We start from the raw sequence: 25,212 nt of genomic DNA, 5'->3' as shown, positions 1-25,212 counted from the left end.
AAAATTCAATTGGATAGAAAACTGGCTAAAAGACTGTATTCAGAGAGTAGTGATCAATGATTCAGACTCTCAGTGATCTAAGGTTATTTGAGATGTACCCCAAGGTTCAGTGTTGGGACCCTTATGCCGCGTACACACGGTCGGACTTTTCGTCTACAAAAGTCCGACAGCCTGTCCGACAGACTTCCGGCGGACTTCCGGCGGACTTTCGGCGGACTTGCAGCAGACTTTCTAACGAACGGACTTGCCTACACACGACCACACAAAAGTCCGACGGATTCGTACGTGATGACGTACACCGGACTAAAATAAGGAAGTTCATAGCCAGTAGCCAATAGCTGCCCTAGCATGGGTTTTTGTCCGTCGGACTAGCACACAGACGAGCGGATTTCGGGGTCCGTCGTAGTTACGACGTAAAGATTTGAAGCATGTTTCAAATCTAAAGTCCGTCGGATTTGAGGCTGAAAAAGTCTGCTGAAAGTCCGGAGAAGCCCACACACGATCGGATTACCAGCCAGCTTTAGTCCGTCAGCGTCCGTTGGACTTTTGTAGATGAAAAGTCCGACCGTGTGTACGCGGCATTACTTTTTAATATACAGTATTTATAAATGATACAGATTTTGGGATTAAAAGTACCATTTCAGGATTTGCAGATGACACCAAGCTATGCAGGGTCCTTAACCCCCCTAGCGGTATTCCCGAGTCCGGCTCGGGGTGGATTTTCAATACCAAAAGCGGTAACCCCGAGCCAGACTCGGGATCGCATCGCAGGATCCTTGTAGAGGTTACGTGGTCCCCTGGACCCTGAGATGTCTCCCCGCTGTGATCTGTGAGCCGCTGTGTCTCGCTCGATTCACAGTGCCATGCTCCGTTCCCTGCGAGCATTGCGACGCACGGGGACGGAGTTCGGCACCAAATTGAAAAAGTAAAACACACAGTATAGATACAGTATACTGTAATCTTACAGATTACAGTACTGTATCAAATAATTACACATCCCCTTTGTCCCTAGTGGTTTGTCCAGTGCCCTGCATGCAGTTTTATATTATAAAAACTGTTCTTTCTGCCTGGAAACTGGAGATTGTCCATAGCAACCAAAACCGTCCCTTTACATCAAAAGTGGTTTTAGACCAGCTAGAAAACAGCAATAATAAATTAGAATCACTCGCAGAATTGAGCGATAATGATTTGTGGGGAGATCCGTCATCAAACACTGAAAAGTAATGACAGTGACAATTCTGCAACTGAGCAAATTTCAGTGTTTTTGATTTGATTACATTATTGAATAATTTTTATTATTATATTATTATTTGGCATAATTACTTATAGTTATTTATTATATTATAATTTATTATTTTGTTTTTCAAACTTTATCATACCCGGGATGTCTACTAGACTCTGGTTTGGACAGATTTAAGTGAGTTATTCCTAAGAATTACAGGCCTACAATATAAAACGCCAAATTTCCATGCAAAATAATTGTACCGCTTTTAGCACCTAAAACCTGAAATAATCATACCACCAAGCAGACCTCAGTGCACTTTTTAACCACTTGCCTACTGGGCACTATTACCCCCTTCCTGCCCAGGCCAATTTTCAGCTTTCAGTGCTGTCACAATTTAAATGACACTTGCGCAGTCATGCAACATTGAACCCAAACAACATTTTTATAGTTTTTTTTTTAGACAGTTTTCTTTTAGCGGTATTTAATCACCACGGGGCTTTTTATTTTTTATTATTAAAGAGTGAAAAAAAAATGTTTTTAGTTTCTGTTTTGCAAAATTTTGCAAATAAGTAATTTTTCTCCTTCACTGATGTGCACTGATGAGGCTGCACTAATGGGCATTTATAGGTAGCCACTAAAGAGGCAGCACTGATATGCGGCACTAATAAGGCGGCACTGATAGGCAACACTGATTGACAGTGAATGATGATAACTGGCAAATGTGTTTAATTGTGATCAGCTGTAATTGGACACAGCTGATCACATGATAAAGGGCTGCTGTGATTGGCCCTTTACCCTGGTCACAGAGCGCACTGGATTTGCACCGCAGCGGTGCACAGGGGAGGGGGGGTGTTTTTCTGGGGGGACGTCCATGGACACCCTTTCAGAACTGGACGACCACACTGTAGCCATTAGTTAGTTGGGTAACTATGTGACAAATTAAGTTTAAAGTTGATAAATGGCTAGATTGGCACTTAATGTAAGCCTAACCACCCCAGCGGAAAAAAGTATTCGATGGTCGAAACATAGGTATTATACAATCGGAGACAAACCAACCACAATGCTGGCTAGAAAACTGGTACCCCGAACACACACGCCCAAAAATTCTCTCATACAAAAGCCAAATCTTTCTTTCAAGATATCCAACTACCCCAGCTCTCACAAGCCCATGCAGAACTTATGGATAATGAATTCACGGAATCAGAGATAAGAGTGGCCATTAAAACTATACATCCCTCTAAGGCCCTGGGCCCGGATGGCTTCTCGGGTCACTATTATAGAAAATTTCAGGACATCCTAGTACCCCACCTGTGCTCCTACTTTAATGACCTGAGACGGGGAAACATCATCCCTAGATACGAAAACTCAGCTTACATACACGTCGTACCAAAACCGGGGAAAGATCATGGAGATTGCGCCAATTACCGCCCAATTTCCCTGATTAATGTGGATCTAAAAATAATGACAAAAATATTCGCATATAGATTAAACTCTATTCTTTCACAATACATTCATCCGGACCAGGCGGGCTTTGTCCCTAACCACCACCTGCAGAATCATAAATCTTATCTCAGCTATTCAGTCAGACTGGGACCACAAGGGACCTAGACAGGGCATGTTGCTTTCATTAGACATTCAGAAGGCGTTTGATACCCTATCATGGGACTACTTACTGGACGTTTTATCCTGCTTTGGGTTTGGTGGACGTTTTTTAGCGCTCCTTCGAACATTATAGCATACACCAACTGCATCTTTGATGCTTAGGGGGTACTCCTCCTGCTCCCTGGACATTAGGAGAGGGACTAGGCAGGGATGCCCCTTGTCCCCGCTGCTATTCGTTCTAGCAATGGAACCACTGGCGATAAGGATTCGTTCCTGTCCAGATGTTAGGGGTATAGAGTGTGGAGATAGAGAACACAAGTGCTTACTATTTGCGGATGACCTCTTGCTGGCATTGTCCTCGCTTATCACCTCCCTCCCCAACCTATATGCAATCCTAAAACCATTTTCAGAAACATCGGGCCTTAAAATTAACCACGACAAATCGAAGGCACTAAATATCTCATTGCTGAGCTCTACAGCCCTACCTTATCTAGGAATATGACTGACCCCGTCCCTGCACACCCTATATGCACACAATTACCCGGCTCTATATAGACGCCTGTCAGGAGACCTAGCTAGGTGGCAAATCCATCCCCCATCGTGGTTTGGGAGACTTCACTCGATAAAAATGAATATTCTTCAAAGAATATTAGACTTGTTTCGCACCTTGCCAGTGGCATTAGTCAGATCTGACCTGATATCATTTCAGAAAAAGATTCTCAAGTTTGTATGGGGAGATCCAGGGTGAACAAACGCACTCTATTCACACCAAAACAGAAGGGAGGGCTAGGACTACCGGATCTACAGAAATATTTTTATGCGGCCCACTTGGCCCACCTTACTAAATTCCACTCCCAACAACCTCAGGCACTATGGATGGCGATGGAATCGTATTCCTGTCATCCCAATCCAATCTCGCATATCATGTGGCTACCAACAAAAGAGAGGCCACCTATTTTATGCCCCTCTCTTTCCTTCTCGCTAGACATTTGGGACAGACTCACGAGGACTCAAATTTAAATCGCCCCACAACCCGCTAGCACTCCTCTTGAGAAACAGAGAGTTCACCCTGGGCCTCACCCCTCCCGCTTTTGAATGGTGGTCCAACAAGGGCTTTCTACGGATTGCAGATTGCAGCGTAACCTGGCCTCCATATGTGATATAATCGGGGTACTATTGAGGGTCTGGAAATTTGATAGGTTATTGTTAATATTTATTCCTAGGTATTTGAATGTATGACATATGGTCAACTTAGATCGGGCTAGGTAAGCATAATCCCTTTCGGGGCCTATAGGGAATGCAACAGACTTTTCCCAGCCAACTCTCAGTCCCGAGGCCCTCCGAAACTCCTCCACAACCTCCATCAAAGAGATAAATGACTGCTCTGAGCCATCCAAATAGTTCAAAGCATCATCCGCATATAGAGAGATCCTCTCCAACACTTTGCCATAGCAGATGCCTCTCACTGTCACCGTCTGCCGCACTGCCAGAGCAAGTGGCTCAATGGCTAGTGCGAACAGAAGTGGCGAAAGCGGGCAGCCCTGCCTGGTACCCCTCTGCAAATTAAACATGTCCGTCACATCTTTATTGGTACTTATTCTTGCCTTGGGGTTGGTATAAAGCAACCTGACCCACGCAATAAACTGGACACTAAAACCCATACGATGCATAGTTTCCCAAAGAAATGACCAGCTTACAGTATCAAATGCTTTCATCACATCTAGTGATAACACCAGTCCACTCCTCTTGTCAGTGGCAGCCCTATGAATATGTAAATAAAGGCGACGAATGTTGTCATATGTACTCTTCCCAGGCATGAACCCTATCTTGTCCCTGTGGACAAGATGGAGAATAACCTTTTGTAATCTTAGAGCTAAAACCTTCGCTAGTATTTTAACATCACTATTTAGTAACGAGATTGGATGGTATGACCCACACAATAGTTTGTCTTTGTCAGGCTTGGGTAGCACTACAACAAGAGCTTCTGTCATGGAGGGAGGAAGTTCGTCCTCCTCCGTTGCCCGATTGAAAAGGGGCAGTAATTTCTGTGCCAATTCATCAGCATATGTTTTGTACCATTCTGCTGGCAAACCGTCCAACCCAGGAGTTTTATTGGGGGGTAGAGAGCAAATAGCGTCAGTAATCTCATCAATTGTCAGAGGAGTGTCTAGGATGGAGACGTGGGAGTCCTCCAATACAGGAAACTGAAGGGAGTCAAAGAACCCCAGTGTTTCCACTTCGTCTGGGGAAGGGGGGGCTGCGTATAAGTTTTGGTAGAAGGATTTAAACATCTGATTTATGATCAATGGATCCGAGGTAACAGTGTCATCCGGCAATTGAATCTGTGGTATAGTCCTATCTATATATTCAGTGCGAGAGAGAAAAGCTAACATTTTACTATTTTTCCCACTATACTCATGTAGCCTGGCAGACAAGTATAACTGCTGAGTCCGCGTTGCGTCCACCCTATGGAGATCCAGGGCCCTGTGCGCCCCCACCAGTACTCCATGAGAGTCCGGGGTGGGGAGCGCAGAGTATTGGGCCCTAGCGGGCTCCAGAGAGGACGCCAGAAGAACAGCTCTGGAGGACTTCCTATGTTTAGCAATGTTAGAGATGTATGAGCTCCTTACAGTCGCCTTGAAGGCATCCCATGTGGGGCCAAAAGAAGCAGATCCAGCATTGTCCCCCCAATATAGGGACATGTCACGCCGGACCGGCTCCTCAAATTTGGTAGTGGATATCCAAAGGGGACTGAGCCTCCACAACCGAAAGGAGGGTCTGTGGCCAAGCAGTAATTCAACACACTGCGGAGTGGTCGGAAATCGTCTGAGATATGTAATACACTGTCTGGATATATGAGGTCAGGTCAGAAGTCCCGAGGGTGTAGTCCAGCCTGGAAAGAGTACGGTAAGACCGGGACTGACAAGAGTATTCCCTGGCCAAAGGGTTTTGTCGTCGCCATAGGTCAATGTATCCAAAGGAGGTACACCACTGACAAAACAGCCTAGATGCGTACTGGATGGGATTCAGTCTATCCAAGATAGGGTCTATTACAGAGTTAAAATCTCCCACAATAAGGGTGGCTAATGTGGGCAAATCAGATAACCTCATACATAGATCAGTAAAGAGTGCAGCCGTGACGGGGGGGGGGGGGAGCATACACAACCACCAAAAGTAATGGGGTGGCGTGTATTTTGCATTGAAGAAAAATGTACCGCCCGTTAGGGTCTAAAATCACTCTGTCACATGAGAAGGGGGGGCCCTTCCTTATGAGGATGGACACCCCCCTGGCATAATTAGAAAATATGGAATTATATCCATGCATAACCCAGTGTTTCTTTAAGGCAAGAACTTTTGACCGCTTAAGGTGTGTCTCCTGCAGTATATGAGGCTTATGTGTCTTGAGGAATTCAAACATGGAAGCCCTTTTAAATTTTGAATTTAGACCCCCGGACATTCCAGGAGACACACTTGACCAAAGACATATTAAATTAGTGAAAGTCAACAAATCAAAGGTGTTGTCACGGCTGCAATTCCAGAGGGAGGACAAGGCAAGACAAAAACCAAACACACACTTACACACCACAATCATCCATGCACACATCATACCCATGTTTATCAAAGACACAATGAGAACTGGCAGTAGCATGTATTTAACCCCTGCCTTACCCCAAAAACCAGGAGCAGGCTTAGACCCCGAACTGCTAGTAAATACTAGAAACATGGCCAATACAGGCAAATCAGCGACTGAAACTTAAAGAAAGTCAGGTGTCAACCAAATATGCATATAAGTAGCAGCATAGATCCCATATTGAGATCATGTCCTCTTGTGAAAACAGGTAACTTGAATCACCTGCCACAGATAAAGGCCCTCCGGCCGGGAAGAAAGAAAAGAGGAAAAATAAACTTATTTCCAGGAGAATAGTCAGCTCAGGTGTCCGGGGTCCGGTCAGACATTCGACCCGGCTGATGCAGAGACTCAAACCAAGAAAGAGCATTTGCTGGGGTTTGGAAAAAGTGCACCTGGCCTTGGTGCACAACTCTCAACATGGCAGGAAACAGCATAGAGTACTGGATGGTCTTCTCCCTCAACTTCAGCTTAACGTGTTGGTACTTGGCTCTTGAGGCGCGGACCGCCGGAGAGTAATCAGGAAACAGAGACACAGATGCGTTGTTGATCTTTAGGCTCCCCTTTATGCGGGCAGCATGCAGAATAGAGTCCCTGTCACGATAATTAAGAAGACGGATTACCATGGTGCGGGGGGGGGGGGGATGCCTGCAGGAAGTGGCCTGCCAGGCACTCTATGTGCACGCTCCAGAACAAAACAGGGGGATAGGCAGTCTTTACTGAATTCCTGAGTAAATCAGCTTTCCAGGAAAGAGACCGGGTCGGAACCCTCAACCAGCTCGGGTAGGCCCACCAGACGCAGGTTATTTCTGCGCAGACGGTTCTCCAAATCGTCTGCCTTGTCCTCCAGGGAAAGGATTTTCGTGCTATGCGTTTTTTGGGTAGCTTGGACCGGGCCGAGAGCATCTTCCAAGTCGCTAATACGGCGCTCAGTCTCAGAGACCCAGTCCCTCATTTTATGCATGTCCATAATTGTTATGTCCAGTTTAAGTTCCTCCACTTTCCCCATAATATCTGAATGGCTTACCTTAATTAGTTTAAGAACATCCAGCAGGGTAGGTTCCGGTTCCGGACCGTCCTCTAGGCCATCATCGCTGTGGGGAGGGATGACCGATAGCGCCGGGGGTGCCGAGATCCCGGGAGAAGGTGGTAGTAAGGGATCAGGCTCCTCATCAAAAAGATCCGGCGTGGATGCCAGGGACGAGTGTTGGATGGTGGAGCGGCAGCCATCTTGACCGGAGCATGTGGTAATACTCATCTTAGCCGGGGGCTGTTTCTTTCGTTTTCCCATCCACCAGAATCCCCCAGGAATGTTGCAGAGTCTACCCCAAGCATACAGGAGAGATTTCAGTCGAGTTTGTGTGGCAGGTGAAGAGGATTACACAGGATTGTGCAGAGGGATCACAGAGCTGCTAAGAAAGACGTCTGCTCACATGCTGCGTTACGCCACGCCCCATTGGCCCATTGTCTATGAACAGACAGTTAGGAGTACAGGATATTTAGAAACAGTAAAAATGTAAATCAGGCCTTCAAGTCACAGCAAATCCACTACCTTTGAAGTTGATAGTGGCTCTAATATTTCAGTGGCAGCCTCCCGTAAATGGATTCTTTGAGATCGACTAATTGGTAGCACTAGTTTTTCAAAGCATCCTCCCAATGAATAGATCCTTTGGGTAGCACTATTGGCATCCTTGGATTCCGCAGTAGCAGCCTCCCAATAGGAGCTAACCTTTAGGCCCATGCAAACAATCAATGATACCTTAAACTGCTAAGTAATAAGGACTCCATGCACTGTCCATCCGAAGCAGCTTCTCCCAATATCCCAAGGACATTCTTCTACATAGCACACATGACAGACTCCTCTAACGACATCTTCCTGATCCTTCAGCCCCAACACAGGCCAGCTTAAAGTGGTTGTAAACTCTCGCATAGTGAAGGAACTATCCTCAGGTGATACAGATAGAATAAACAAATCCTTGTACATAAGTTGTAGCTGTTTATCTACATCCATTCAAAGTCCAAAATTTACACAGCATCTCTCAGCTTTGAAAAGCGGGGGGGCTGAAGTTACATCAGTGAGGAGAGCTCTGAGAGCTGATTGGAGAGAAGTGACACGCCCCCCTTCACACAGGTACAGAGCTGAGGCTGTCAATCTGCTTGAGATCCCACCCCTGTCATCATTTTTTCTCTTGGTGTCAGGAGAACTTGTCAGAAGTGACTTATGCAGATAGCAAAGGAACAGGACAGCATACAACATTTCATATTCCTGATATGTGCCTGCTGTACCATGTACTTGTATGTTCTTTTTGTATTGCTTCCTTTGTGTGAAATCCCTGGTGTTCCTGCCAGTCCTTCTGCTTTTCTATCAAAAACTGACCACACTAAGCATGAGAACACACTGTGGTCAGTTCTCTATCTATGCTGGGAACTCTCCTCCAATGATCAGACTTGTCCTGACATGACCACCCCCCCGGCACAGCCTTTCACTGGAAAGCTTGGTGTACTGCTGCTTCTCCTCCCCCCAGCTCTTATGCAACTAAGAGCAGAGGGAATGTGATCACTTATAAAAAAAAGGGGGAAAAGGGTATTTTTTATCTTTACACAAATGTTTTGCCTTTCATTTCTATTTTAAAATGAATGGGTTGTTTTACAAGGTGATTGTTTACAATCACTCTGAATTAAGACAAGTACACACTATAGAGGGATATGCTTTATTCATATTTCATGTCTGAGCTTTACAACCACTTTAAGCTCACTTAGGCCCCAGTCAAAGACCTTTCCCACTTTGGCTTATTCCCCAAGCAGAAGCTCCGGGAGATTGAACCCTTCACAATCCTTTCTAGAAGGTCTCTCCAATTATTTATCCTCTTCCCCAGCCCACATCAGTGACATTAATTCCTCAGTGTTTGTCCAGGACTACAAATATTCATAACCCAGTAAATGGTATCTTCTCACTATAACTACTGGACAACCATCTCCATTAGCAGACAAAAACAAACAATGTCCTTGGGCCTAGGATAATCCCAACAAACCTACATATAAACAAAGCTCAGGCTGGCTACAGCCTAGCTGCCAACATTAAATTTAGGCACTCTAGCTTATGGCAGGGTCCCTAAATATATATATACATTATTGTGTATACAGTAGATCACTGTGGCAAGCACTCTGACTGCAGTCATAAATCTGCATTAGGCCCGGTCTCCTTCACTGGAATTTTCTGACTCCTCCTGTTCTATTAAGAGGTGGGCAATATGCACCGGTCAGCGAGTGTCTCTTTACAATGATTAGAGCGCCGGCTCTGTGTCTCACCTTCCATCACATTAGCAGAGTAGGAGGGAGGCTGAAGGTTGATTAAAGTCTATTGGAAAGCAAATGGCTTGATAAATGAGAATTGGATTTTTATAATAGAGTCGGAGAAAGAAAAGGGCACAGAGGATTCCTCATCTGGGCAGAGAAATGAATATATTGCTGAGAATTATTCAGTCACATCTCACACTATGTAACACTGAATAATGAAACGGCAGCTTGTGAAGACCAGACAATGACATTCTGCTGTTTATCCGAGCGGACAGTACGTGGGGGCGCTGGACGGTGCAGGGAGATGTGATTAAAGGTGTGCTCAACATTTATTTTCCATTATAAGAAAGCAGAATTAAGCTCTAAGGAAGTCACGAGTCATTCCTCTGCAGTTTTCTTCCCTGCTGTACTATCATTTAGTTTTCATTCCATTTTCAGTCCTCAATCCCCAAAACACTTTACAATGTAGAAAACTGAAACAGATGGTTGGAAATTGAATGTCAGAAAATTACTGGGAAGGATAGAAAACTTCATTGAAATATTCTTCTGGACAATCAGACCTGCACTGTGCTGACATTTTCTTTCTGGTTTTTAAAACAGAGAAGGATTGAAGACAACCCCACCTGAGCAGAGAGTGAATGGAATTGTACCAGGTAAGATAAATGGACAATCAGTGTTGGCCACCCAAGGTTCCCCCTGCAGGCTCATCAGCCATTGGTGTCCCAAATTCTATAGGGAAGTGCACTAGAGCAGAACTCTACCATAATGTGTAGCCCAGATGGGGAAAAATGATTTATACTGTATTTCTAGTATGTTAATTGAAAAATAGTTCTATGTGTCTGCCAGTATGAGTAGTATTAATACTCTGGAGGTGAGATGATGGTAAGTACCGTCTTATTAATTCCAAACCATTTCTTCATTGATGTATCCTTTAAGGGACCAAAAAGACCGCTGTTGTTTTGAATCTTAGCAAGGGTTGTGGAATCTGGAACCATCTGAATCAGACCTGAGAGAACACAGAGGACAACAATAACAGAATACTGAGGGACTGGGAAGTATCAATCAATATTACAGGTCACGTATTTTCCAGACCTTTCCACAATCACACTAACAGGTCATGTTTTTCCAGAGAACCTCACAAAATCACAGTGGAATTCATACAATTCTGTTTTTATACTTTACTAAAATAAGCTGTGTTCCTACCTGGAATGTCCAAAAAACAATTTTTTTTCAGCTGTCACAGTTGTGCTCCAACCTGGAATTCTGCAAATCATTATCTCTTTTAAATTATCAAAGCTGTGCTCCTACCTCAGTCTGGAAATCATCTTTTCTTTCCAACTGTAACAACTGTGGTCCTACCTGGAAATCTAGAAATCATTACCTGCTTCTACTTAACACAGCTGTGCTCCTTCTTGGAAGCCTGGAAATCACAGGTTTCCAATTGTCACAGCTGAGCTGCCCCTGGAAGTCTAGCAATCACCTGCTTCTAAAGCCGGTCATAAATGGTTAGCATCTCAGGCTGATTGTACCTAAAGCCTCGTACACATGATCACATTTTCCGCAGACAAAACCTCAGACTTTTGTCCGAAAGCGTGCGCCTGGATTTTGCCTTGCACACAAATGGCAAGGAATTGTCCGCCAACAAACACGAATGTACTGACGTACTACGTGGTTTTTCAGCTCTCTAGCGCCACCCTTTGGGCTCCTTCTGCTAATCTCGTGTTAGTAGAAGTTTGGTGAGTGTTGATACGTGCTTTTCAGTTCACGCTTTTCAGTTCACCCTTTTCAGTTTGTTTCTGAACGGCCGTTCATCAACCAGACATGTTGCGGAATCGGAGGAGATAACGTGTTATTTATTATTGGCCGTGGAGTTATTTCTTTGACCCAAGTCCAGTCCAGAAACAGGAGGAGGAGGAGATCTTGGACCAAAAATTGGTTGCTTTATTAATCGTGACCAATTATGTCATATGCCTTTGCTGCGGGAGCTCCAGGAGAATAATCCAGATGAATTTTGGAATTATCTCCGGATGACGGACCCCTGCTTTCACCAAATCTTGGCATTGTTGACCCCCTATATTAAGAAGCAGGACACATGCATGAGGCTTTTATTTTATTGCTTGGTTGAATAATGATTTGATTTGGGTTATTTTATATATTTTTGGATGCGTAGAATGCACTTTTTGGTTAAGTTCTATTGGCAGAAAGCATATTTAATTGTATTTGTTTTCTTTTTAATGCACAATAAAAAAAAATTGTGTAGAATAATAATATGTGTTTTACTTCAAATGACAGTTTGGGAGTAGGCAGTTACATTTTAAAAAATACAATGTAAAATTGACAAGGGACACCAACATAGTTGTATCTTTGATCTTAAAAACTACGGGATAATGGTGTTGTGGTAACTTGCCCAAATAAAAAAAAAAAAAAGCATAATAATATTATTCTTGATATCACTAGAAAAAAAAAGCCTTTGAAAATTTGTTTGCAATAACTCCATCAGTATCACCAACAAAGCAGCTTCATAATTATCCCATTAAAGAAGAAGAGAATGTGCGCTGCATTTCGAGATTTCATAATTTGCTACGTCACGAATGTTAATTCTCCATTACGAATGCTAGTTTACAAGACCGACTGCTTCTGGCTCGTCCTTGCTTCCGAGCATGCGTGTTTGTACTTTGGACTTTCTGCTATCCAACATTTGTCTGTGGAAAATCCGACAACAATTGTCCAATGGAGCATACAAATGGTTGGATTTTCCACCAACAACCTGTCATCACACAATTCCCGATCGTGTATACAAGGCTTAAGTTGATCCATCAATCAACTTGGGTACAACCAGCATGTCATATTTTCATCATGCAATTATTGTCAGCGGCTAAAGCAGCTAGCAATAATCACTGTGTTCTCCTGGCAGGGACGGCTCCCCGAGCTCCCCTGCCAGGAGAACACAATAGCTCCGCGGGAGGGATTACCCCCCCCGACACGGGAATCTAGCTATTTACTTTCCTGCAACTCGTGGCTGCAGGAAATAAAATCGCATCATCTATGGCCTGCCTAAGTAACACAGGTGTGCTCCTACTTAGAAGTCTGGAAATCATTGTCTGTTCCTGATTATCGCAGCTGTGCAGCTACCTGGTAATTCAATCATTATCTGTTTCTAATGGTCACAACTGTGCTGATACCTAGAAGTCAGGAGAACACACACCTTTGGTAGTACTTGGGATAGGAATGCTCTTGGTGATCAGTGGTCATTCTGAATATTGAAGATTATCAATCTCACACACACTACAATTTAAGATGGTCCTTTTCAAATTATTTTTTTAAAATGACTGATAGATGATTGCAGCCAGATCAGATATTGATAGTAGTGATGGCATTCTTAATATATTAGCACATAATTCTTCTCCCACCAGCGACTCACCTTGTTTTTTGCCAGTGGATAAACACCGATAGGTCACCATCCTCAGGTCCAGCCCTTCATAAAGCCAGATTCTGTCCATTAGATTGATAAGCTGGAGGATGAGCATGTCCTGCCGGATGTCATCTCCTGTCTGAAGAGTCACAAATTACACTCACAATTAACTGCGCACAGTTACACCTGATATGACACCCATCAACACTGAGTCATCAAGCTGCAGTCTAAGAAGTGCCAAATACTGTTAGCAAAGGCATGCTGAAATAAGCAATCAACCAATTGTATTGTATGTCAGTATGCCTTAAAAATGGAACTGTGGCCAGGCTATAGGCTTTCAAAAATTGACATATTCTTAACAAGTATAAAATCTACTTTAAAGTGACTTTGTCGCTTTTTAAAAATTTAAAAAATAGCCAACATGTAAAGCAAACTATTCTTACTTCCCCACCCCACTGCCCATACTGGTGAACTCCTACAGTATATAGTAATGATGTATTGACTAGAAATGGTGTACGGAAGAGAAGTCTTACCTCTTTCTATGAAAAAAAACTTTAAACGCAACTACTGACCTCTGTAGCTGCAGGTTCTCTGGCGTGATTCATCCTCAAAATTTACTGCAAAATTACATTTTAATTTCAGCAACTGAGCTTCCCCCTTCTCCAGACCCCGGTACCCACCCAGTAGTGACTCAGCAGCTGACTGCACTACTGCATCAAACTTCTAGCAATGACTCAGCAGATGAGACCTTTCCCACACACTGGTCCCCCCTCCTTACAAAGACTCAATAGCTCTGCACATCCTGCTTCTCCAGTAGGGAGTTGGCAGCCAACTAAAGCCTAGTACACACGGGCCAAATGTCGAGCGCCATCCCCCTTTCAGAACACAAAAGAACAGCAGGGGAGATCGCTGTATCGGATTGTTAGTACAGTGGTTTTGACTGGAGCTGTCAATTTTTTTTTCATTCAAGCCACTGGGTTAAATGAAAAAAAAACTAGTGGTGTGTACCAGGCTTAAAGTGGTTATAAACCTTTCTTTTTTTTTAATAAAAATAACAAATATGCTTATACTTACCTGCTTTGTGCAATAGTTTTGCACAGAGCAGCCCCGATTCTCCTCTTCTGGGGACTCCCCCCCCCGCTGCTCCATGCCCCTCCTCTTAATCGGGTGCCCCCACAGAAAGCTGGACTTGGCCGAACCCTCCGCTCCCGTGTCACAGGATTTGATTGACAACAGTGGGAGCCAATAGCTCCTGCTACTATCAATCTGTCCAATGAGGAGTGAGACAGCAACTGGACCTGCTGCACTCATGCAGATCGCTGGATCGAACCAGGCTCGCGTAAGCAAAAGGGGGGTCTGGGGGGCAGCTGCAGCAGAGAAGGTTTTTCACCTTAATGCATAAAATGCTTTAGAACAACTTTAAGGATGACCAGACACTACAATCTGATTGTACAATCTCATTTAGATCTACCATTAATCGTAGTGCAAGGGTTCACCTGATTTCATACAAATTAAATGGATTGTTTAGGTTTGTCCTCATATTATATTTGACACAAGACACAAGACTGAAGGCTGTACAGAGATTGTATAATCAGACTGTATAGTATATGGCTAGTTTAATGCAAATGCTGAGCAGGTGCACAGGAAGAGGACGAGCAGAGTGCTGAGATTTGATTTAAAGTTTAGTGCCTGCAGCTACAGAGGTCAGTGAGGTCTTATTTTGGCATGTATTTAATGCTATGGCTTATTTAATAAACAGTGGCAAGAGCAAAGCACTTGTTGCTAAGTTCATCAGCCAATCAGAATTATCTGTATGCTCCTCTTACTTCAGCACTGTGAATTTGCCTGCTCTTTCTTTATGGAATTAATTGGAACATATTTTTCCTTCTTGATCATTTGAAAGGTGAATAATATGTCACTGTATGGGTTATTTGGAATTATATCCAATCTGCTTTTCTATAGTCCTGACTCTTCCTGCCCCTCTCAGGCCTTCACTGAGTTTTTCTCATGTGTTCACAAAATGCCTGTAAAACGCAGTTGCTACGCCTCTTCTTCCATAAGGGGAGGGTTGTGGGTAATGGATGTATCTTGTATCATATTTCATGATCCATAGGACAGTAAAACTAAATAAAATGAAACAGTTTATCAATTGCCAGAAAATTATTACTATCCCCATAATATTTCCATGTCAGCTCTATTGAGCGACAACCAAAAAGTGCAGAATGCTGCTTCTAATCTACCATGCTGAGCTTTGAGCCATTAACAGGGATAATAAGCCAACTTGGCCCTTCTGGACTATTCACACAAAATTCAGATTTCAATCCCTAAACTGACCCCAGACCATAAAATGTATTGCGTTGGTTTACCTGATAATTCTTATTTCCTATGCTCTCCTTTACCTTGTATATGAGGTGGATATCTGGACCTCTGCTATCAGCATTCAGGAAGGTGATCTTGAGTGGTCTGGCGTTGGATTTGAAGTAAGAACACAGCTGGAACGGAGTCACACAAGTTAGAAAAACGATTAAAACTAAATTTTACAATCTTGCTTCTGGCTGTGATTCAGCGGCAGCCTAGGATGGAGCGGGAATATGAATTACTGGAGGAGACTTGGTGATTTATAATCGCCCAATCACGCATAATCCATCCTCCTCCCATCCGGAGATGGCAAAATTAACAGAAACTTTCCTAATAACCTACAACCATCACCTGTTCATGTATGTACACCTGTGTATTGAATCTGATTGTACAATCTCCTTTAGATAAACCAACAATTGTGTACTGCAAGGACCTAACTGAATGGATACAAATAAAATGGAGGGTTTTAATTGGCCATTACACCACATAATTTTTTGGTAAATGTAAAGGAGATTATATAAAGAATGTACAATTAAATTGTAACGTGCCTGACTGGCTTTTTTTCTGGAAAAGTGTGGAATGGAGGATGGAAGGCTTGGATATAACTGGTAATATTATATATACACTTCATACAATGTCAAATTGGTGCAAATTGCTGCACTTAAGCCGGCCATACATGGATCAAAATGTGGCCTGTACATCAACCTGTTGAAAAATTTCTGCATGACCACCGCCACCGATTACAGCCGGCAGTAGTGATCAGTGTGTTCTAATGGTGGGGAAGTCTCCCCGATGTCAGAATACAATAGCGCAGCGGGAGGGATTCCTTCATCCAGAATGAATATGTGGATGGGAAATCGAGTCATTTGCTTTTATTCAACCTGCTGGTTGAATAAAAAAAAATAAAGACTCATGTATGTTCAGCCTTAGCCACCTGCGTATCCCTTTATCTTAATACAGCACTTCGAAAAAGTCTGATATCACATCTACTCCACCATTACACACAGAGAAAAAATATGTCCATATATTGCGGAGACTGACCTCTCTGTTGATTCCTTTCACAACGATAGCGGGATCCAGAGGAAGGTGACAACATTTCACCTCTTCAAAGAACCGATCCAGATCGATCAGACCCAACTTCAGAGTTTCCTGGAGGACAAAAAGTATTTCATTTATATACAGATGAATACACATTGATATACAGATGCAGGTGAGGGGAGAGAGTGGAGTGGCCAGGGGTCCTGGGGAGTAAAGACTGCTTCCTAATGTGCCTGGGTTCACCCCCTTTCTGCTTTATGTTATCCCTTGCCCCTGATAATGTCCCTGAACTATTTTCATATGCCCTTTATATTATCCCTTACCCTGATAATGTTTCTGGACTCACTCCATATCCCAATTTCATTATCCCTTACCCCTGATAATTTCACTGGGCTCACCTCCTATCCTCTTAATATTATCCCCTTTCCCTATAATTTCCCTGGACTCACCTCATATCCCCTTTATATTATCCCTTACCCTTGATAATGCCACTGGGTTCTCCTCCTATCCTTATTATATTATCCCTTACCACTGATAATGTACCAAGACTCATCCCCCATACCATTTATATTATCCCTTACTCTGATAATGTCCCTGGGCTCCCCTCCTATCCCCTTTCCATTATCCCTTACCTTTGATTATGTCCCTAGATTCAAATCTTATCGCTTTTATATTATCTTTTACCCTGATAATTTTCCTGAACTTAGTCCTTAAGCCGGCCATAAACGGCTCGAACCATGACTTGGGTACAACCAGTCTGTTAGATTTTACATGTGACTATTGCTAGCGGCTATTATAGCTGCCAGCAGTAATCACTGTGTTCTCCCAGCGGGGACAGCTCCCCCTGCTGGGAGAACACAATGGCTCTGATTAATCTCAGTGATGTTGAGCATTTTTAATGAGTAATGCCAGTCTGAACTGTGGTTTAAGAGCCTTCTGGCCCACTTTCATTAAAAGGAAAAGCAAGGTCTTGACAACAGGTTGCCCACACAGGGGTTTCCCAACAGTAAAAGAAATAACAAAAAATGCTAAGTCATCTGACTCTTTTCAGTAACACCTCTGGCCTCCTCTCTGGCCTCCTAGACCATGGGGTCTTCAGGTTCACTCAGGCTTAGATACAGCACTTTACTGCATGGGCCCTCTCCTGGCCTCTAGATAGAGTTCTCCTAGCATCCTGGGCTCTCAATTTTTCGAGACTAACAGACCTCCTCCAGTCCCCTGGACGCACTAGTTGCCTCAGCTCTCTCAATATTGCCAACTCACTCAACTATCCCAACTCTCCCAGTCCTGCAGGTAAGGTGTCTCACTCACATGGGGTACTGTCTCCTGAGTGGTTCATTTATCCTAGCTGGAGCACACACCTATCTCCACACAGTGGGGTTGATTTACTAAAGGCAAATCCACTTTGCACTACAAGTGAACTTGGAAATGCAGTCGCTTTAGATCTGAGGGGGAGATCTGAAATGAGGGGAAGCTCTGCTGATTTTATTATTCAATCACGTACAAGCAAAAATGCTGTTTTTTATTTTGCTTGCATGTCCCCCTCAGATCTACAGCAACTGCACTTCCAAGTGCACTTGTAGTGCAAAGTGGATTTGCCTTTAGTAAATAAACCCCAAAGTCTCTGTCTCCGAATAGGAGCTTTGAGCTATGATCAGGCCTGACTTATAATGGATCTTCACACCTGTGTACTCTCACAGCCTACAGGTCTTCAGCAAAACCCAGACATAGGGGTTTATTTACTAAAGGCAAATCCACTTTGCACTACAAGTGCACTTGGAAGGGCAGTCGCTGTAGATCCGAGGGGGACATGCAAGGGAAGTAAAAAAAAACAGTATTTTTGTTTGTGTGTGATTGGATGATAAAATCAGTAGAGCTTCCCCTGGTTTCAGATTTTCCCCTCAGATTTACAGCAATTGCACTTCCAAGAGCACTTTCAAGTGCCATTGTAGTGCACTTGTAGTGCGGAGTGGATTTGCCTTTAGTAAAGCAACTCCAAAGTATTGAAGCTTTAATCCCACCCAAGACACTTTGAAGCCTTCAAGCTTCAGTTTTCTCTGCTTACAATAAACACGCCGGAGCCCCGCACACTGCATTATTGCAAATCCTGTGCCATTCCTATATCCATTGCCGTAGAGGTGGGGCTTTGCATTGTCACAATTTCTTATTCTCATATATTGACCCATATGGATTTGATAATAATGCTTATTTTTAATTTAAGTGAAAGAGAGGAAAAGAAGGGTGTACAGATATAAGGGCTATATTGTGAATTCAACACTAACTTTTCAAGTCTTCTGTTTATAATGAAAATATTGAATGTATTATTAGATATAATATTAAAATAAAATAAGGGACGATGGTACAATTGGAAACTTTATGCTGTCGTAGTTGGATTTCTTATTTTTGGATTTCTGTGGTAAACACCTGTGGACATCTCTCTGTCATTTAGATCTAGATGCCTCCATCTGTCCTGTTAGAGCCCTTGCACACCGGGGCGGCGTCGGCGGTAAAACGCCGCTATTATTAGCGGCGTTTTACCGTCGGTATGCGGCCGCTATCGGGGCGGTTTTACCCCCCGCTAGCGGCCGAGAAAGGGTTAAATACCACCGCAAAGCGCCTCTGCAGAGGCGCTTTGCCGGCGGTATAGCTGCGCCGTCCCATTGATTTCAATGGGCAGGAGCGGTAAAGGAGCGGTATACACACCGCTCCTTCACCGCTCCGAAGATGCTGCTGGCAGGACTTTTTTTACCGTCCTGCCAGCGCATCGCTCCAGTGTGCAAGCCCTCGGGGCTTTCACACTGGAATGAAAGCAGCGGCACTTTCGGGGCGGTTTGCAGGAGCTATTATTAGCGCAATAGCGCCTGCAAACCGCCCCAGTGTGCAAGGGCTCTTAGAAATCACAGAGCCCCAGAGATGTCAGAGAAGCTTCCTCTCTGACTGAGCCAGAGATAAAAGGTGAAATGGAGAAAATCCATCACCACACCGAAAGCTTCACTTCGCCACCCTGGCTGAAGGAGACTTTGGGGTTTATTTACTAAAGGCAAATCCACTTTGCACTGCAAGTGCACTTGGAAGTGCAGTCGTTATCTGAGGGGGACATGCAAGGGAAATAAAACATTTTTTTTATTTTTTGCTTGTACATGATTGGATGATAAAATGAGCAGAGCTTCCCCTCATTTTAGATCTTCCCCTCAGATCTACAGCGACTGCACTTTCAAGAGCACTTGCAGTGCACAGTGGATTTGCCTTTGGTAAATCAACCCCTTTATCTCTCTCTCTTTAAAGTGACACCTTTGTGATAAAGACAAGCGTCTGCCAAATGACAGGTAACCTGAACAATAGTATACATGGGGAGCATTCAGTAAAATATGATTGGTAACTTGTTGCTAATCTGTTTTACCAGCATATTTTGGATAAAGGAATTTGCATCTTATCTAGAGCTCAGTTTCACAGTTTTTTTATTATCAGGCTCAATGGGAGAAGTCTAATCCTCAGAGTAGCTATGAATGTTTGCCATGGGTTACAATACATATGGCACAGCTGCATAGTGTCAGTTGATGATGACAGCTGAAGAGAGATCACATTACCCTTTCCCATAAGATGATTTTGAACTGTCCTAGCTGGTAAATAATACCACAGAAAAGGTTTTACTTTAGTGGTGTGACATTAAAACAAAAAAGTAAGATGACATTTTGCGAATTTGATAATATTTTTCCCAAATTGGTGACGAATAGGTTAGACAAATGTTCACAAATTATAATCTGAAAACACAGTTTAGGCCTGCAGACCTGAAATAACACCTAGCTGCCAATAGGTCTCTGACAGAGCCTGTAGGCTTGTGCCTGTGGATAAAAGTAATCAAATTACCTTGCAATACCTCAAAAGACTTCTACAGACCTTCCACCTGCAAAAGCAGCAGGGAAGGAGAGAGTGTAAGGTAAGGGCAGGAGATGCCCAAAGCTGTTTCGATACTAGGTAGGGATAGTGGACAGAATAAATAAAAATCTTTTGGGACCACACTAGTACCAGACGTCAGGACGTGTCTGTTGGGACGCATGGAGGAAGATAGAGTACCTACAGGTACTATAGCTGTGGTGCTGAGATGCTTATTCCTGGCGAGAAAACTGATTGCACAAAACTGGCAGGCTTAGAGCCCCCGTCAGTTGAAATATGGGTTAAGACAGTAAATGCAACAGTTTGGAGGGAGAAGGTGGTGGTAAGGTGGTGATGGCAATTATAGGAAGTTTGTGAAGATGTGGAAGCCCTGGCTGGACAGGATGGGCTGCCCCTGGAAGATGATCTTCTTTCCATCTGCCCCCCCCCCCTCCTTTTTTTCGCTTTAATTTTTGATCTCTCCTTCTCTAGGTAGAGAGATATTAGACAAGAATGTTTAAATAATGGATTGGATGGTGTTGGTGGAGGTGGGGTGAGGGAGGAGGGGGGAGGGAATACAATGTATTAATTGATTTGTGTAAGGTACAAGGTGTACTGTTTTTAAGCAATATCTTTTTGTAACCGAGAAAAAAATAAGGATTATTAAAAAAAAAAAAAAAAATGTAAGGGCAGGTAGGTTCCCCAGTGTATTTGTTCTTTTTTGCCACAAGATAGCGCTAGAGTACCACATGGATTATTAGGCAGTGCGGGTACCGTAGGACCCAACAGAGGTCCCTAAATGCATGATAGCAGTGATTAGAAAGGTCACTTAGAGGTAATACCAGCCATGCTTCTGCCAACAGTGGGGCAGAGGGCTAAAATATAATTCGTTTGGCAGGGGTGCCTATAAGAAGATATAACTGGGGCCACGCTGCAACATTATGTAGGACCTTCTTCAGGGAAGGAAGGGACTTAAGCAACATGCAGAACTTTTTAGATACTCGTGTCCGCTGTTACAGATGCCGGACTCTGGACAACCCCTGTAAAAGTGTGGGCTACTCCTCAACTCTCTCTCCTCACTTATCTAATGATTGTTTGCAACTAAGGATTATGCCATCACCTGGAAACAGGTATACTAAAATATATAAGTATGGAATTAATTGATTGTTCAAGTAAAGTATTGAAAATATTTTCTGTTTCTGGACTCTTCCTTCTCCTAACTTCTATTAGGAATGTCTCCTGGTAATTAGGTTGTGTCTGTGTGGACTCATTGCTGAAAAGCCTGTCGCGGTTATGTGTTAGGGGGGCATCTGATTGGCTGTGTGTTGGTGCCAAGAGATACAAGCCCCCACCTTATTTCTTAAATAATCAACAACCCACCTTCTTGTAGCCCTCTACCACTGTCATATTGTGCCAAAGTCCATGCCGCAGGCTTCCCATGACATCCCTGGCCATTACCCTCTATTTTTCAAAAGGAAAGGAACTGTCCACACCAACAGTACAGTGTCCGCACTTTACTGATGTTTCTTCAGAATGTAGCACCCTCCAAGATTGGTTAGTAGAAATGTCAGGTAAGATTTGTTTTTGGACTTCTCTGCAGTCAGTGGAGCAGTGTGGGATTGTTTTGGGCTGTTCTAGGTTTCACTGGCTGCAGACTCAACTTCTTCCCTCTGTCTTCTAGTGGATTCTAGAATGTAGTGGGCTGGAAGGGAACGACCAACAGAATATTTATGGGGTCTTGGCCAATCCCTGGGGGAGTAAGCCCAGTAGGTGGCTGAGGTGTGCATAAATAATCGGAGGCCTAGAGCAGCAGGGTTCTCGTCCAGGACGAAGTTCCCAGCCTGAAGGGCTACTGCCCTTCTGGGCAAAGCAGCTGAAGTTTCACAAATGGTTATCAAACTCCCAGCTCAGGCAGAGCTGGGGGGCTTGTTCTGGTTATCATTGAGGTCCCAGCTGTGTCAGAGCTGGGAGAGAGCTGTTCTACTGGATCTTGCTGGAACTGATTGGGTAATTTTCACTAAGGATCTGGTCTTGAGAGTTCACAGGAGAAATGTCTGGCTGATATTGGAAGGAAGCATCCAAGTATCCAGAGACATTTGTGAGTACAGACCTATGTCCTAGGGACTGTGCTGTTTCTATTCCTTGTGCATCAGTGCCAGAGCTTGCTTAAAGTGGGACATTTTCTATGGTCTCTCTATATTGCTTTGCCCCTTAGTTACTACTGAAGGGACTGTATTAAGAAGTTTGAGAAAGTGAGAATTGTCCTCGTGTTTTCACATAATGATACTAGAGCAGTGATGGCGAACCTTGGCACCCCAGATGTTTTGGAACTACATTTTCCATGATGCTCCACTACACTACAGAGTGCCTGCGCATCATGGAAAATGTACAGGGCCGGACTGGGAATAACATCCAGCCCTGGAAAAAATTTCATACCAGCCCCACAGCATTATTATACCACCGCAACAGCATAACGTCATTGATTTCTTGTTCATGAAAGGGAAAACCATAAAATGCACATTTGAAGAGTGTATTATATATAGATAAGACAGATATGAAATCACATAGGGCTTTATATATATATATATATATATATATATAAAAGCAAATTCCAGTTAAAAGTGGTAAGTGATCAATCATCAAGGGGGACCCCAGGAACTCAGAACGTGGGAGGGGGGGGGGAAACCACCTTCCGCAGAAAGAATACACTAAGGTAAGGGGGGGTGGGTTACTGATATAAGGCTGTGCTTTATATCGGTGCCCCCTTACATTATCGTATTCACTCCCCCCTTACATCAGTGACCCCCCCTTCAGACTGGCCTAGCGGTGCTGTCACTGACCTCCTCTCAGGTGCACCGTCCCGGCGGTGCTCCCACTCTTGACTCCTCTGCAGACTCCCTCAGAGACTGCAGACATGATACAGGAGATGGTCAGAGACTGCAGACATGATACAGGAGCTCAATGCAGCCTCACCAGTGCCCATCAAATGCAGCCTCACCAGAGCCCATCAAATGCAGCCTCATCAGTACCAATCAAATGCAGCCTCATCAGTACCAATCAAATGCAGCCTCACTGTGCCCATCAATGCAGCCTTACTGTGCCCATCAATGCAGCCTCACTGTGCCCATCAATGCAGCCTCACTGTGCCCATCAAATGCAGTCTCACTGTGCCCATCAAATGCAGTCTCACTGTGCCCAGGAATGCAGCTTCACTGTGCCCATCATTGCAGCCCCTCCTGTGCCCCATGGCCCAGTCAGCAGTCCCTGTCTGTGGGAAGGTGTGTTGTTGATGCTCGGTACGGTACCTTGCATGCCAGCAGGATATCCATGATGGCCAACAGCAGGCAGGGTCTGTTCTCGTTTTGGATGGGGACAGTGCTCCTTCCAGAGGATCTGTTTGCTGTGAGATGGAGTGGTCCCTGGCCACCTGCACCTTCAGCCATCCTCATTTTCCGGCCCCAGTCAGCCTGTCCTCTGGTCCTGGGGAAGTGGAGAGCACTGGGTGGGAGCTGGAAAGAAGGGGGAGCAGAGAGTACTGGCGGGGTTGGAGAGCACATGGGTGGGGGCAAAGAGCAGGGGGGAGTGGAGATCACAGGGATGGGGAGCGGAGAGCGCTGGGGGGGGGGGGACTTAAGAGCACTGGGGGTCCAAAAAGAACAGAGGTGGAGAGCACTGTGGGGGCTAAGAGTGTGGGGTGGCGAAGAGCACTGGGGGAGGGGCAGAAAAACAGGGGTGGAGAGCACTGGGGAGTGGAGAGCAATGGGGGGAGCTTGAAAGCACCAGTGGGGGAGGGGCAGAAAAACAGGGGTGGAGAGCACTGGGGGGTACAAAGAGCAGGGGGGAGTGGAGAGCAATGGGGGGAGCTTGAAAGCACCAGTGGGGGAGGGGCATAAAAACAGGGGTGGAGAGCACTGGGGGGTACAAAGAGCAGGGGGGAGTGGAGAGCAATGGGGGGAGCTTGAAAGCACCAGTGGGGGCCAGAAAGAACAGGGGTGGAAAGCACGGGGGACTGGAGAGCACTGGCGGGGGTTGGAGAGCACATGGGTGGGGGCAAAATGCAGGGGGGAGTGGAGAGTACAGGGGTGGGGAGAGGAGAGTGCTGGGGGGGAAGCTTGAGAGCACTGGAGGGGGAGCCAAAAAAAAAACAGGGGTGGAGAGCGATGGGTGGAGCTTGAGAGCACCAAGGGGGGACCGAAAACAGGGGTGCGGAGAATGGGGGGCTAGAGAGCACTGTGGGGGGCGGAGAGCACTGGGGTGGGGGCTGGAGAGTGATGGGGAGAGCTGAAGAGCACTGGGGGGGGAGAAAGAACATGGGTGGAGAGCACTGGGGGAGTGAAGAGCACTGGGATGGTGGCTAGAGTAGGATGGGGAGAGCTGGAGAGCGGGGGGGCAGAAAAAACACGGGTGGAGAGAACTGTGAGGGGGGGGGGGGGGGCTGGAGAGTGTGGTGAGGGGAGGAGAGCATGGGGGGGAGCCAGGGAGCACAAGGAGAACTGGGGGGGGGCCAGTAAAAGAAGTTGGATAGGAGGATCGGCGGGGGGGGCGCATATAGAGGAAATTAGCTTTCTATATTCCTCCATGCAGCCGCTGAATACTTGATTCTCCTCCTCTCCCTCCTGCAAGTATTCAGCGGCTGCATGGAGGAATATAGAAAGCTAATTTCCTCTATATGCGCCCCCCCGCCGATCCTCCTATACAGGCACACAGGGCGGACTGTACGGGCGGGCATCTACTGGATCCCTCTCTCCTGCGTGTCACGGAGCTGGCTGGGTCTGTGTT

The 25,212-nt window shown here is 44.9% G+C and overlaps 1 protein-coding gene across 6 annotated transcripts in view; it reads right to left on the bottom strand.

Moving 5' to 3' along the window:
* The window catches only part of PIK3C2G (phosphatidylinositol-4-phosphate 3-kinase catalytic subunit type 2 gamma), a 190,933-nt gene that overhangs the window by 40,745 nt on the left and 124,976 nt on the right, over positions 1-25,212 (bottom strand). For all 6 annotated transcript variants that reach the window (XR_012242952.1, XM_073621371.1, XM_073621372.1 and 3 more), the window contains 4 exons: positions 16,564-16,671; positions 15,564-15,656; positions 13,174-13,303; positions 10,643-10,758 (listed from right to left, as the gene is read on the bottom strand). Coding sequence is in view for 5 of the 6 variants with exons in the window: in XM_073621371.1 (XP_073477472.1) it covers positions 10,643-10,758; positions 13,174-13,303; positions 15,564-15,656; positions 16,564-16,671 (447 nt within the window). In the remaining variant the exon portion in view is untranslated. The remainder of the gene's footprint in view (positions 1-10,642; positions 10,759-13,173; positions 13,304-15,563; positions 15,657-16,563; positions 16,672-25,212) is intronic.

This window comes from Aquarana catesbeiana, linkage group LG03 (assembly GCF_042186555.1).
Source record: "Aquarana catesbeiana isolate 2022-GZ linkage group LG03, ASM4218655v1, whole genome shotgun sequence".
NCBI lineage: Eukaryota > Metazoa > Chordata > Amphibia > Anura > Ranidae > Aquarana > Aquarana catesbeiana.
Note: the sequence above shows the minus strand (reverse complement) of the source record. Positions and strands in the feature narration are given on the sequence as shown.